The 14,149-nt window shown below is 39.0% G+C and overlaps 1 protein-coding gene across 2 annotated transcripts; it reads right to left on the minus strand.

Moving 5' to 3' along the window:
- Nucleotides 1–254: 254 nt before the first annotated feature.
- znf281a (zinc finger protein 281a) lies at nt 255–12,006 on the minus strand. Of its 2 annotated transcripts, XM_079827737.1 has the most exons (7): nt 11,871–12,006; nt 6,777–7,312; nt 4,324–4,425; nt 4,069–4,192; nt 2,426–2,509; nt 2,138–2,256; nt 255–2,065 (listed from the first exon to the last, which is right to left on the minus strand). In XM_079827737.1, the coding sequence occupies exons 2-7, from the start codon at nt 7,215–7,217 to the stop codon at nt 404–406; spliced, it is 2,532 nt and encodes an 843-aa protein (XP_079683863.1). In that variant the 5' UTR covers nt 7,218–7,312; nt 11,871–12,006; the 3' UTR covers nt 255–403. The 2 variants fall into 2 exon arrangements, with proteins under 2 accessions (XP_079683863.1, XP_079683864.1); XM_079827738.1 differs by lacking the exons at nt 6,777–7,312; nt 11,871–12,006 and adding an exon at nt 4,705–4,857.
- Nucleotides 12,007–14,149: the final 2,143 nt, after the last annotated feature.

Genomic DNA, 14,149 nt, shown 5'->3' on the forward strand with positions numbered 1-14,149 from the left:
TGAAGTCAATTACTAAAATGTGAGTGAATTTTGGAAAAAGTAAACAGAACTATTTTTTTCACTTGTTTTTTTCCCATCTATTGATTAACAGAGCAGAACTAAAAGTCTTATTTCCTTGTTTTCCAAAAAAAGAAAAAAAAACGTAATAGTGGAAAATGCATTGCAGGCCAAAGGACAGTGAAATTGGAATATGAACATAATGGCAGTGAGAAAAATATTACTTAAAAACATTACAATTTCATTAAAGTAGGAGAACTAAATAACAATAATAATAACAATAACAATATTAATAATAATAATAACAATAATAATAACAACAACAACAATAATAATACAAAATAAAGACAGCATGACAAAAAAAAATAGGGAACCTCCATCTGAGCATCTAGGCACAGGAGCCCATTCACCTGTAACTTTGGCTTGTTGGGGTTTTGGAGCCACTGCTGACTGGGTCACTGGCATCAGCCAAGAGACTGCTATACCCTGAGAATTCGGAGACTGATGTCTGCAAGCGGTGATTTACCTCTACCCCCGAGTCACTGCTGAAGGCCAGGGGCACTCGGCCCCCTTTAAACTGTGCCCCGAAAGCCTGGGCAAAGTTTTCAATCTGATAAGAAGCCTTGGCTGGGTCCAGGGTGGCCAGGTCCTGGGAAGAAGCCAGGGCGAATCCTCCAGTGGTGGCTGCTGCTCCATTTTTGGGCCCTTGCGGTTCTTTTGGACCGCCCAGGTCGGGAGGCTGAGGTGCGATCTGGTAGGCGTTGGTGTTGGGGGTGTGTGAAGGTGGAGGAGGGGTGTTGTGCTGCTTGTCCAGCTGTTCTGTGAGCTCCTGGGAAGGTGTGAGCTGCTGCGTGTGCGCAGACTGCTCCAGGCTGCTCATGTGGAAGCCCGTTGGAGGCGACGAGCCCTCTAGGAGACCAAAGTGAGACTTTGGCACAGACGAAAGGGAGGGCGAAGATGAGACTGGTTGTGAGAACGAGTACTCGAGAGGTGAGGAAGTATACACATGCTTGTCTGACAAAAGCGGGCTATGCCCAGGAAATGGTCCCGTGGTAGTCACGGCAGAAACAGGACTGGGACCCAAAGGGAAGCTTGCATTGTGACTGGTTCGCTCTAGTGCCTGTAGAAGAAAGCGCGAGTATTCGTGCATTATTACGGCTTTGTCGCCACTGTTGGGGCTTGACGGGGAGCCCTCGGGTCCCAATGGATCTGTGCCATCCGTGCCGGCTGACTGGAGCTCCACGTGATGGGGATCGGTGATGTCAAAAGTCACATCAGACTTGTGAGCATAATGTTCCAACAAGCTCTGGAGAACCTCATCTGGGATTCCAGACTTGTCCTGCTTTAGATCTCCCAGAGGGGACGAGTCTAGCAGGGCTAGTGCGGCGTCACCATCTAGAACCCCAGAAACGACACCCTGAATGACCGTCGGTTGCGAGTGCAGATGATTGACGCCTACATCGTAGTCTGAAGCTCCAGAACCGCCATTGTTTGTCACATTGAGGTATCGCCTCTTCTTCAAAAACTGCATGGCATCGTCGTAGTTACTGCTGCTGGGTCCAACTTTGGCCCCTGGACCTGGAAGAAGTCCAAGGCCTTCCAAGCCTCCTCCCGCAGGCAACTCCATGCCTCCTGGCTTGGATTGATCCATGGGGTGAGTAGTCTTCTCCAGGGACTTCCTGTTCCCCTTCTTGAAGGCCATCTTGGGAGCCCGGCCATGTTCACCATGCATGCTGGGGCCCGCCTGGACTGAAGATGATGTTGTTGAGACCCCGTGGTTCCCAGCTGAGCTGAAGTCATGCGCCCCGTAACTATCCGCCCCCTGACTATGCGTCAGCCCCAAAGGCCCAGATGACTTCTTACGTTTGCGTTCACTCCCCTCACCAGCGTTTTTTGACTTGCCCCGTTTGCGACCAGGAGTGGCCGCATTTCCCTGAGAGATTCCGTAGCTGCCGTGTTCTCCCTCACCTGCTGCGCCCAACTCGTGCTCCGCTCCATCCACACCCTTTTTTATGCCATCTCCACACGTCCGCTTGTGCTTCAGCAACCGGTCCGTTCTGGAAAAATACTAAAGAAGGAACAACAGTATAAGAAGAAAGTACAGCCGAACAAGAACTGGTTGAAACTGCATGAAACACACCTGTTGGCAGGTGTCACACTTGTATGGCTTTTCTCCACTATGAGTTCTCTTGTGTCTTTCCATGTGATACTTCTGAATAAAACGCATGTTGCACTGGTCACAGCTGAATGGCTTCTCTCCTGGAAACCATAAAAGCAAGAAGAGAAAAATAAGTTGCAGACCAAACAGGATTCGAAAAATGTACATCAAAAACCGAACCTTCTATGAAGCGTGATAACCATGCAGTAAACAAATAAGACAGAAATGAGGAAATGAAAGCTGAAGTTTGTACAAACATGAGGAACTTACCACTGTGGATCTTTTCGTGTCTCTGTAAGAGGTATTTCTGAATGAAGCTCATGTTACACTGAGTGCAGCGGAAAGGCCTCTCACCTGTAAAGGAAATAGAGAGTCAAGCATTGACCGTGTTCGTAATGCCTAGAGATACAACATGATGGTTTTTAATGTGACCAATAGCACCCATAAGTATTTGTACTCTGTACTGGCATCAGTGTGCATAAGAGTAAAATAATTACGTCAATTACAAAGTGAATCAATTACTTCAGAAAGCCATTTGATAGAATGAAATATTTGAAGCAATAAGCTTGTTGAAAAATGAAGACTTGGCTGCCCTATTTGGGCGTTATTAAAGCAGTGGTTCTCAACCTTTTTGACTCCAAGGTCCTCTTTGCCAATGAAAATACTCAAAGGTTCCCCTATCTAGGCAGGTACTTCTGTTGTAATAAAAATAATCTCCAAAATGTCACTTTAGTGTTGTACATCTGTTTTTTTAACAATGCATTTAAGATTAAATAACTACATAATAGCTTATTTAATATAGCTAATAACTTAATTTTAATCTTAATTTTAATGCTTAACCAGCTATTATTAGGACCCCCCTAGAAGTCTGAAGAGGCCCCCTTGTGGGACCCAGCCCGCTGGTTCAAAACCACTGTATTAAATGTTATAAAAGGTCATCTAAAACGATTGAGATATTGGTGAATATAAAACAATTTTCATATATTTATATAAATACAATACAGGTAGGTCTAAATCCGGGTGATCACTTATATCAATGTTATATATATTGTCATATCGCCAAGCCTTAAAACCTGCAGAGTTTTTGTCAGTGTTTATTTAAAAACATCCAATTATGCAGAATATACGATGGTAAATTTAATTTGTTAATACAATATATAACAATAGAATACATAGGGTATGATTTTACCCCAAAATTCAACATATTGAGACAAAATGGATAACTGCAAATTCACATTTGGCTGCCTGGAGTCCAGTTGTTTCTGTGAATTACAGCGATCAATTTGCTTCTCTTTTCAATAGCTTTCGGCAGTCTGTAAAAATATACCTCAGGTTTCTTGTCAAATCTATTTGTACAGTCAATCTCAAAGATCTTTAGATGTGGTGTGTGTTTTTCACGGCATTCACTCTGAAACACTACCATGTTTTAAATGGCATCCACTGTTAAAAGCAGTATAAAGTGTGTAAATATATTTTTGCATTGTGTCATCCGCATAACATTAAATAACAGTACACTGAAGAGATTTATGTCTATCCCTCACAGCCTCGCTTTCATTCTGGCACAGCTATGAAAAATATATATTAAAAATATTTTGCTATTGTGTGATCATCTTTCCCTAATAAATGTTAAATAATTAAATGTTTGCTATTCTGCAAACCTTTTTCCTTAAATCATTTAGAAATAACTTGAACAGTTGAGTAAGTAATGTTTTCTTTGTGCAATAAAACTTGACAAACGAGCTATTTTAGAATGCAAGTACCCTTAATCTCTACTTAATACTAGCTGTTAATGCTTGGACCAAATTGATTGGTGATGACACTGTGTGCATAGGCCAATGTCTGCCTACTGTGTAATACACATGCTAACTTATGCACGCTTCTGAGTGTAAGAATAAGAGTAAACGCATGCTGACCTGTGTGTATAAGCACATGTCTACGTAAATGATAGGAGCTCCGGAACGCTGCATTGCAGTGCTCACATATGTGCGGTTTAGAGTTTGGAGACAAGCTCCCTCCATCTGGATCCAGCATCATTGACTGCAGACAATAAGACAATCAGCATTAGACAACACTAATATTATTATACGGCGGTAAATCTTTACATTTTAACAATAAGCACAGCTGTGAATAATAAATACGTTGTATGTAAAAGCTTTGCGTGTTTGCACCTTCGACTCTCCTCGTTTCCTCCGTGTCTTGCCCTCCTGTCCCTCGCCGTTTGACCTTCGACCTTTCCTCCCTGAGGATTCCTTTACCAGCCGTCCTGACAGCTGGAAGGATAACAAAGATAGAATGGGATTGGGAGCGGACCAAATAAAGGAAAACAAAAACCCCATTCATTCACACAACATTTGTGAAACGCAAATCTGTTTTTCGTTTTTGTATGCATAGTAGGTTGAGACTTGCATTGCGTGAATGAGAGACACTGGCTGGGTGACTGTGCCTTTTTTTTTTTACGAAACAAAAGCACATACAGAAATCAGCCAAAACTCTCTAATATGCACAGAATAGAAAAAAGTCTAGATTGAATATTTAAAAGTATTCCCTACTGTGCATGTGGCAGAAGGCATGGTGGTAAATCTCTCATTTACGAGTCTCCATATCTATCCCTGGAGAATAAGTGCCACTTTCCTCATTTTCGATTCCATTGATGGGAAAAAAAAAAATCACGTGGATTATTGACCAGCTGCCCATCTGAATACGGTCTCACATTTGAGCAGTATAAAACAAGAGATTGTTGAGAAACGCACATAAAAACTCATCCTGAACGAGATTAATATATGAATTGTCCTTCTGGTGGCATATTTGACCAAATAAAGGAGAAAACTAGAGCAAGGGCGTGTAATAATAATTAAAAAAATAAAAATAAAACACCTCACTCTTTGCTCTATTCTGATGTCTTTAAAATGACCTCTCTTTCAACACAAAGAAGAGCATGAGGAAGAGCTATTGGGATAGGTTGAAACCAACCAACCAGAAAACAAAAGACAGAACAAAGACGTTATGTGTGTCATTTCTTGGTGTGCAGCTAGAAATAATTGCGAACTAGCATGAGTCATCATTTTATTAATGTAATCATAGCTGCCTTTAGCTACTGCACAAATACAGAGCCAGATGCAGCGTCTCAATGATTCAGCTTGACTTCCTTTCAGCGATCAGTGCGGATGAGATGATCAATAAGCCCTTATAATGATTAAATGGGATCATTGCCCTTATAACCCTGGAAAGGGCTTAATTATCACAGTATGAGAAGCAAAGGTGCCGTTTTGCATTTCCAAACACGCATCTGCATTACTCATGTTACATTTGACCTAGTCAAACCCCTCACTCATCCACAGAAACGAGATGACATCACTGACATGAAAGACCATTTGTACCCTTGGAATCTGCATTAAGCTTGGTTTGGTATAGAGCTGTATGACTTCCATGGAATCTAGAACTCGATAAATCAGGCTTAACTCGAGTCTGGGAAATATTACATTTTGATTAAATTAAAATTTTAAAAACAACATAAAAACAAAATGGCACATATGCAACACCCTCAAAAAATAGGGCCATTAGATCATTGGATGGGAGACTTATATAATGTCAAACAAATCTGGAGAAAAAAATCTACAGGACCCAATTTAATTCATAATTAGTGCTATTCTTTACAAGGAAAATGTTTTTATTAACAAATTATTAGTTAAATATTTAATACTATTTAAAAAGTTATTTGTATTTATTTATTTGTTAATGTAATGCTATTTTAACACAACTTTAGCTTAAAATTACAAAAAAACAGCACTATACAAAAAAAATAAAAATAAAAATAATAATAATAATTTAAAATTCAAAATCATTTTTTCCTGGGAAAATGTGTTATTTTAAAGCATCCCATAAAGAACTTTCTGGATAAAGTTAAAATATAAAAAGTAAAACATTCTTAATGGAATCTTGGAAATGACACAATGGTTCTTGTCTACCACCAAACTACCATCTTGTCCAAATGTAACTTTAAAGGGTTAGTTCACCCATAAATGAAAATTACCCCATGATTTACTTACCCTCAAGCCATCATAGGTGTATATGATATTCTTCTTTCCGACAAATACAATCAGAGTTACATAAGAAAAATGTCCTGGCTAATCCAAGCTTTACAATGGCAGTGAATGGGAGCCCAAAATATGCATCCATCCATTATAATCGTACTCCACACACAGTTCCTTACTTTCGTACTCTATACTTACAAAAAAAAATATATATGACGTAGTGTAAGCGGTTTGAACTGCGAGAGGCGTTACAATCCGTGAGTTGAATACGGATGGCGGTCTGGTGGAAAATGGTTATTTTACTTCATAAAGTTTTAAATATATATATATATTTTCTTACACAAACCCATTGAGTTGCTTCAGAAGGCCTTTGTTAACCCCCCGGAGCTGCGTGGATTACTTTTATAATGGATGGATCCACTTTTTTGGGCTGCCATTATAAAGCTTGGATTAGCCTGGACATTTTTTTTATATAACTCCTATTGTATTCGTCTCAAAAGTCATATACACCTAGGATGGCTTGAGGGTGAATAAATCATGGGGTATTGCCTTTAAAAGGCAATTCTACAGACAGACACCGGCACACTTACGTTTCCCAGACTGAGGTCGTGCACCAGCAGGTTCTGATGGTTGCCCAACGAGACCTCCAGCAACTCTCCTCCGCTTCGTACTCCGGCTCCACCGCCCGGGTAGAGAGGAAGCCTGTAATCGTGCTCAGAAATCTTCTCCTGTTTAATGCCCATGGCATGAACATAATCGCCCACACTTCCCATCATCCCTCCTATGCCGCCTCCGCCACCCATGCCTCCAGCACTCAGCCCTCCTCCTCCACAGTCCGGCGAGTCCCTCTCCTTCTTCAAGATCATCTCGTGGGGCTGTAGGTCAGCCATAACTGTTTGACTGGCCAGGCGGGTGAAACTAGTAACAGGGGGCAGGTGGCTGAACATGAGCATGCCTGGACCGAAGCCTGGCTCCATGCCACCGTTGGAGCGGAGGAACTCATTGCCAAGTTTGTCCTGGATCAGGCTCATGTTGAAGGGGCAAGGCTCAGAGTGTTATCACACAGACACTGATGCTGGAATGGGGGCGATGGGGTCTGCTTCAATGCAAGGCCACCTCGCTCATCCTAAAGACATCAAAAGAGACAAAATAATTTGACATTTTTCACATGCAGTACATTACAACTATACAATGCTGACTACTGTGTCCGATTAGCCAAGTAGCAGAAGGAATTTGTTTTGTAAATTGCATAATACATTGAGTGCTAAATAGGTTATTTTACTCACTTTTTTTGCAATTTACAAAATAATAATAATAAATACATACACACCGATTGGGCATAACATTATGACCGGTGAAGTGAATAACACTGATTATATCTTCATCAAAGCACCTGTTAGTGGGTGGGATATATTAGGCAGCCATTTTGTCCTCTAAGTTGATGTGTTAGAAGCAGGAGAAATGGGCAAGCGTAGGGATTTGACAAGCGAGTATGACAAGGGCCAAATTGTAATGGCTAAACGACTGGATCAGATCATCTCCAAAACTGCAGCTCTTGTGGGGTGTTCCCGGTCTGCAGTGGTCAGTATCTATCAAAAGTGGTCAAGGGAAGGAACAGTGGTGAACCGGCTACAGGATCATGGGCGGCCATGGGCTCATTGATGCACGTGGGAAGTGAAGGCTGGCCCTTGTGGTCCGATCAAACAGATGAGCTACTGTAGCTCAAACTGCTCAAGAAGTTAATGCTGGATCTGATAGAAAGGTGTCAGAATACACAGTGCATCACAGTTTGTTGTGTATGGGGTTACATAGCAGCTGACCAGTCAGGGTGCCCATGCCGACCCCTGTCCACCACCAAAAGCACCAACAGTGTGTATGTGAGCATCAGAACTGGACCACGGAGCAATGGAAGAAGGTGGCCTGGTCTGAAGAATCACATTTTCTTTTACATCGCGTGGATGTCCGGGTGCGTGTGCGTCGCTTACCTGGGGAACACATGACATCAGGATGCACTATGGGAAGAAGCCAAGCCGGCGGAGGCAGTGTGATGCTTTGGGCTATGTTCTGCTGGGAAACCTTGGGTCCTGCCATCCATGTGGATATTACTATGACACCTACCTACGCATTGTTGCAGACCATGTACACCCTTTCATGGAAACGGTATTCCCTGGTAGCTGTGGTCTCTTTCAGCAGGATAATGCGGCGTCACAAAGCAAAAATAGTTTAGGAATGGTTTGAGAAGCACAACAACGCTGAACAAAAAGTCTGATCCATGGAGGTGTAACCCCTCCTGTTCAAACTGGACAAAAAAAACAGGTCACTGTAACAAATGTTTGCAAGGAAACAATAATTGTTTGAGGTTTGCCAAATTAATGGAAATCTTAAAGAACTGATGTGATGTGCAGATCTTTGAGGACAAACTTAGGAACAGTAGCCATATGCTCTTTTGATCCAACTAGTGCTTAACTGGATTAATCACAGAGGTTTGTGGGTCAGACTCAAAAGACATGTGCTGCGGAGATAAAATGTTTGATCTCATATGGACTATTTTATTATTCATTCTTTACTCGTATCATAGTCATTAACTGGCTATTTTCATAACACATCAACATCTATACATATTTTAATTGTAAATAGATATAGGTCCAAAGCACAAGACATCTGTCTCTCTCATTCATTTTTCACAACCTAGAGAAGATTAGGATTACATTTAAAGGTTGTTTACTGACAAAGATCTCATATTCACATAGCTAAAAAAAATTATATATATAAAAATTAAAAAAAATTGTCTACAGCAAACCTAGGTTTTTTTTGTTTGTTTTTTGCTTTTTTGGAAATTAAACCAAGAATCAGACCCAAACACATAAGAATTTAATGACTAAATTTCTATTATCAAGCTGAAGAAACCAGTATTTACACATGCACAGACAGTCATTTTAAGATGCCATATGCAAAACAAACTGCCGGGTGTTTGCTCGCACGCTCTATTTTGAATGTTAAGGATTAAGATCATGTTTTAAATATAAACACAGATGTTGTGCCCGGTGAACCTGTCTAACATTAGGAATGTTAGTGGATGGCGGCCTGTGGGATATTCCTCCTAAACTTTTAAGTCTTGTGCCAAATAAATAGTGTGCGAGAGAAATATTTCTTATGAGGCCTACATAAATCTATTGTGGTGGTTATTTTATGGACAAGTGCTATCATGAGTTTAAAGACTGGGCATTCGGCAATGACTTATTATGGTCTGCTCGGTTTACTTCAATTGACACGCATTATTACTTATGCGAATTTAACTAGCCCTAATCTACTGTATATATTTGCGTATGTCTACCTTAATGGTGTCATATGAACAACCAAACAGTAATGATACTATAAGTTTGAAATGTAATATTAAAAAAATATATGAAGTGGCTTAAGCACACAAACACTGAAAGGAAAGACAGGAGTCAGATGATGATATAGTAACCGCTCTAACTTACATTTACATTTATGCATTTGGCAGACGCTTTTTATCCAAAGCGACTTACATTACATTCAAGGTACAAATTTTACATTTTGTCAATTCTTGCTTTCCCTGGGAATTGAACCCATGACGTTGCTAGCACCATGCTTTACTGTTTGAGCAACAGGAAAGCCTGTAACTGATCAAGTGAGTTAATTCACTGAAAGATACTATATTATATATATATATATATAATATAGAATCTTTCAGTGAATTAACTCTGTGTGTAACTCTGAAGTAACTAAAGTGAATAATATATATAAAACGATGACATGCAAGTCTTTTAATTTGAGGTACCGGTAAATCAAAATTATCATTACATTCAACTGTCTTGTACCTCTGGTAAATATAAACAAAATATATGCAGATATTCTTCAAAATATATGAAGATATTCGAAACAATGTTGAAAACCAACCAGTTTTCACTACCACTGACTTCTATTGTTTGGACAAGAAATATATTCTTTCATGGTACAAAGAAAGTCATACCGGTTTGGAACAACATGGAGGCAAGTAAATTATTATTTAAATTATCGGTTGAACTATCCCTTTATAAATGGTGCATTGTATTATTCATCGCTGTTTGTCCCTAAAAGAATAAATGAATAAAATAACAAACAAAAGCTTTTATCAGATTAAAAGAAATCTTGTTAATTTAGTGGTTTTACAATGGTAAAAGAAAGAGTTGAAGTAACCACTGTATTTTACAGAAATGTTGTTGGTATAATTGATAGTGCCGATTGGTCTCCATGCCTGTCTCAATGCATGTGCGCACATTTGACGAGAGTAGCCTACATGTTTCCGGGAAGTCAATGGCCAATTGCTCTTCTTTGGATTCATGCGACATCCGATGATTCATACCATTCATTTCCCCTTAAAGGGCTGTTGGATTGGATCTGAACCAGATGCCCTGCATTAGTCAGAACCGCGCCATCCATGTCACTTCACATTCAAGGCAAAGATGAAGTCTAACTACCAGGTAAATAGGAGCCCATTCCAGACATAGATAGTTCATGTCCAACAATGAGAGGTTATCTAATTATTAGAGGTTCAAAACATATCTAGCCACATTATAAAAACATGTGGTTTATACAGGTGTTATTTCATATATATACACCTTAATTATTGCATTGATTAATAATACATTGTTAGCTGTGTGCTTTGTATATGTACATTTCTGAAATACATAACTCGGTCAGTCTCCTCTGATAACAAATCACTTTGAATTGTAATGTAGACGCATACATTTTCTGTGAAGCTGCCTTGAAAAAAACGTGAATTGAAATATGTGAGAATTAAAAAATGTGTACACAATAAGCGCATTGTATCCGGTTATTAATTCACATGTTAGTACGTAGTAGTTAAAGACACTTAATATAAAGTGGGTCCCAACATGTGGAGTAATAAAGGAACACTTTGTCCTTGTAGAGGCGTCTCGTATCTCACGCAGCTCACGTCTCTTTGTGTTGTGAGTGCGCGCAGACGGCACGCGACGCAGATGGTATGTAAATAGCTCGTGCATACGTTAGCCAACTGAGCTAGCTCATGAATCAGAGACATACATCGTTTATATCACACACTCAAATCGAATCGAAACTCAACTCGGGACGCGGTGGCCTTATTAGAGAGAAAAACAACATGACTCGTGGCGCCGGACCCTGAAATCTATACTATGAACGTGGGAGCTTTAAGTTTTTGATAGTAAGGCAGGACCGTTATGGGGGGATCCATATTAATAACTTCATGCCGACTCACAAAGGGCCTCGCCGCTAACGCGCTAGCTATCCGGCTAAGCGACGCGTAATAAATAAATTACACGGGCGAAGTGTCGAACAAGCAATGTGCAATCATATAAATAACAAATATAATACAAATACTCGCAATAACTAACTACAAAAGCACTTTGCAAAGTAAAATGTGATTTTGTTTAACATCACATGCTCAAAACAAAAAATGAAGGCATATAGATTAGGCACAATGGTGCGGTAATGCGAGCGACAGCGCTTACCCATAATAAACAGCACCATGCAACTCCAACGAACAATTGATGCTCCGCGTCAAGCTACGCGGCTATATGCTACACTACGTCGCTGCGCTGCGCTTTGTTGTCTGCCCCGTTTGCGTGCACCTCTCCGGCGCATCAAACTTCACGCAAAGCTGGTCTCAGGCTTTCGCTTACCAGTGCATGTCCTCCGTCGGCTCTCTCTCTCTCTGTTTATTTCCCCCCTCGCTCGTTTCTTTTAATGTTCAGAGTCCAAACATTGTTCTCCCGCAGCTGCTGCGTTCCTCCATCTTGTCTGAGCGCGGGGAACTGTGGGTAGAGCGGACGACGGGTCCTGCGAGGAGACAGACGCTCCGATCCAGGGCATTGGAGCAGCGTCCGATAGTGAACTATCGCACAGAGGAACTGACTAGACCTAGTGGGTGCTATTGGGAAGATTTTCAGCAGAATTCACTTTTGCATTACCGATTGTATCGACGCACTCGTATGGAAGGCCATTTCCGCCACATAAGAAAAAAAAATCGTGCTTTTGTAAATCATAATTATGAGGAAAGGTCGAAATGATGACTTTGTCATAATCATTATGAGATTAAAAAGTCATAATTATGACATAGAACGTAGTGATTGATTTCTACTGTTTATCTCAATATGATGTAGTATGTCAATATTTCGACCTTTTTCCTCATAATTATGACTAGGTACATAGTCTTTTTCACGATTTTTTTTACTTTTGTCATAATTATGACAGTCAAATGAAAAAAATATATATATATCATACAATTATGACTTATGTCCTAATGACTTTTGTGTCATAATTACAACTTTTTATCTCATAATTATTACATAGTCTAAATTAGCCTATGATATAGAAATTATGAATTAAAGTCATAATTTCTATCTTTTTCCTCATAATTATGACTTAGTATTCCAAAAAACTCTCCTTTTCACAATACTTTTTTTCAAATGATGTCATAATTATGGCGTAGCATGTAGTAATTTAGATTTTTTTTAATCTCATAATTATGACTGTCATGATGACTTTTATGTCATAATTACAACTTTTTACCTCACTACTATGCATAGTCTAAATTAGCCTATGATATAGCCTAAGTCGAAATTATGAATTAGTCTTTTTGATACATTTTTTTCGACCTTTTCCTGATGATTTGTATTCCAAAAACACTGTCCTTTTCACAATACTGAATTAAAGTAATAATTTCTATCTTTTTTATCTCATAATTATGACTTAGTATTCCAAAAAACTCTCCTTTTCACAATACTTTTTTTTTCAAATTATGTCATAATTATGACGTAGCATGTAATAATTACGATTTTTTTATTTCATAATAATGACTTAGTATGTCATAATTTCAACTTTTATCTCATTATTGTTACATAAAAAGTCTAAATTAGCCTATGATATAGGAAGTCTATGATGAATTTAAAGTTATAATTTCAATTTACTATGTCATAATTTCGACTCAATATTTGTCATATTTTCAGACATTTATCATAATTTGACCTAGCCCTACTATAGTTTGATGTCACTTTTCAATTCATCATTTCGACTTACACAACATATTGTGTTAACTATGTTAATTAATTATTTTCTTATGTGACGGAAATGGGTTTCCATGCAGCATCTACTGTGGATAAATTCTCACAAATATAAGATAATGTTGTTTTCTTGTTGTTTTTGGCAGCTTTATTACATTCATGTACATTCACAGATAAAAACATCTGCATTGACTGCTTGTGTTTGAATTTTTTGACAATCTGTTGAAGTTTCCGTTCCCCATCTTATTCTCTCAAACTGTGTTTGTCTCTTAGAAATATGGTGGTATCCCTTTGGGTCCTCCAAAATGAGGGCACGACATATCCTACCATTGTAATACAGCTCTCAAATTAATAGGATGGCTTTGACACAATTCATTAAAGAAAAAAAAGATCCTCAAATAGCCCCTAATTAACTACAAAAATAGCAATCCTTACGAGAAGATCCAAAGATATAGACAATGAATAAGATAAAACAATAATAAACCAAATTTGAGCTAAAAATGTGCTTACCTGGAAGAGTTTTAGAGAACAGAGCCAAAACAAAAACAAAAACAGAAACTACAAAAACATTCCTCATTGGTACCATAAATGCCTGAAAAATGACTGAAATATTATTGTTTTAATAGAGAGATAATAAATTCTTGTAAAATGAGAGTGTGGAATTTGTTGTTGTTGTTCTCTTTCCGTGAATGTGTCTAACGCACATGCAACTGGTCAGGTGTGCGAGGAGCGTGTTTATTTATTTTTCAAGGTGTCTATGAAATATCTCCCATCTCTAGACTGGTTAAATATGCATTGAATATTCTTCACAAATACTATAGTCTGACAATGCTCTGTCATATAGGTCTATGTGTTCATGTGTGTTTGGAACACACCACTGTATAATTAATTTGAAACAT

Source organism: Gobio gobio (assembly GCF_949357685.1).
Source record: "Gobio gobio genome assembly, chromosome: 1".
NCBI lineage: Eukaryota > Metazoa > Chordata > Actinopteri > Cypriniformes > Gobionidae > Gobio > Gobio gobio.

Bases quoted from the DNA above. Each gene is read 5' to 3' on its own strand.
- znf281a (XM_079827737.1), bottom strand. From the start codon at position 7,217: ATGAGCCTGATCCAGGACAAACTTGGCAATGAGTTCCTCCGCTCCAAC. The intron at 4,426-6,776 runs GTAAGTGTGCCG...TTATCCTTCCAG, and splicing joins ACGACCTCAGTCTGGGAAAC to CTGTCAGGACGGCTGGTAAA. The intron at 2,066-2,137 runs GTGTGTTTCATG...TTCCTTCTTTAG, and splicing joins AGTGTGACACCTGCCAACAG to TATTTTTCCAGAACGGACCG.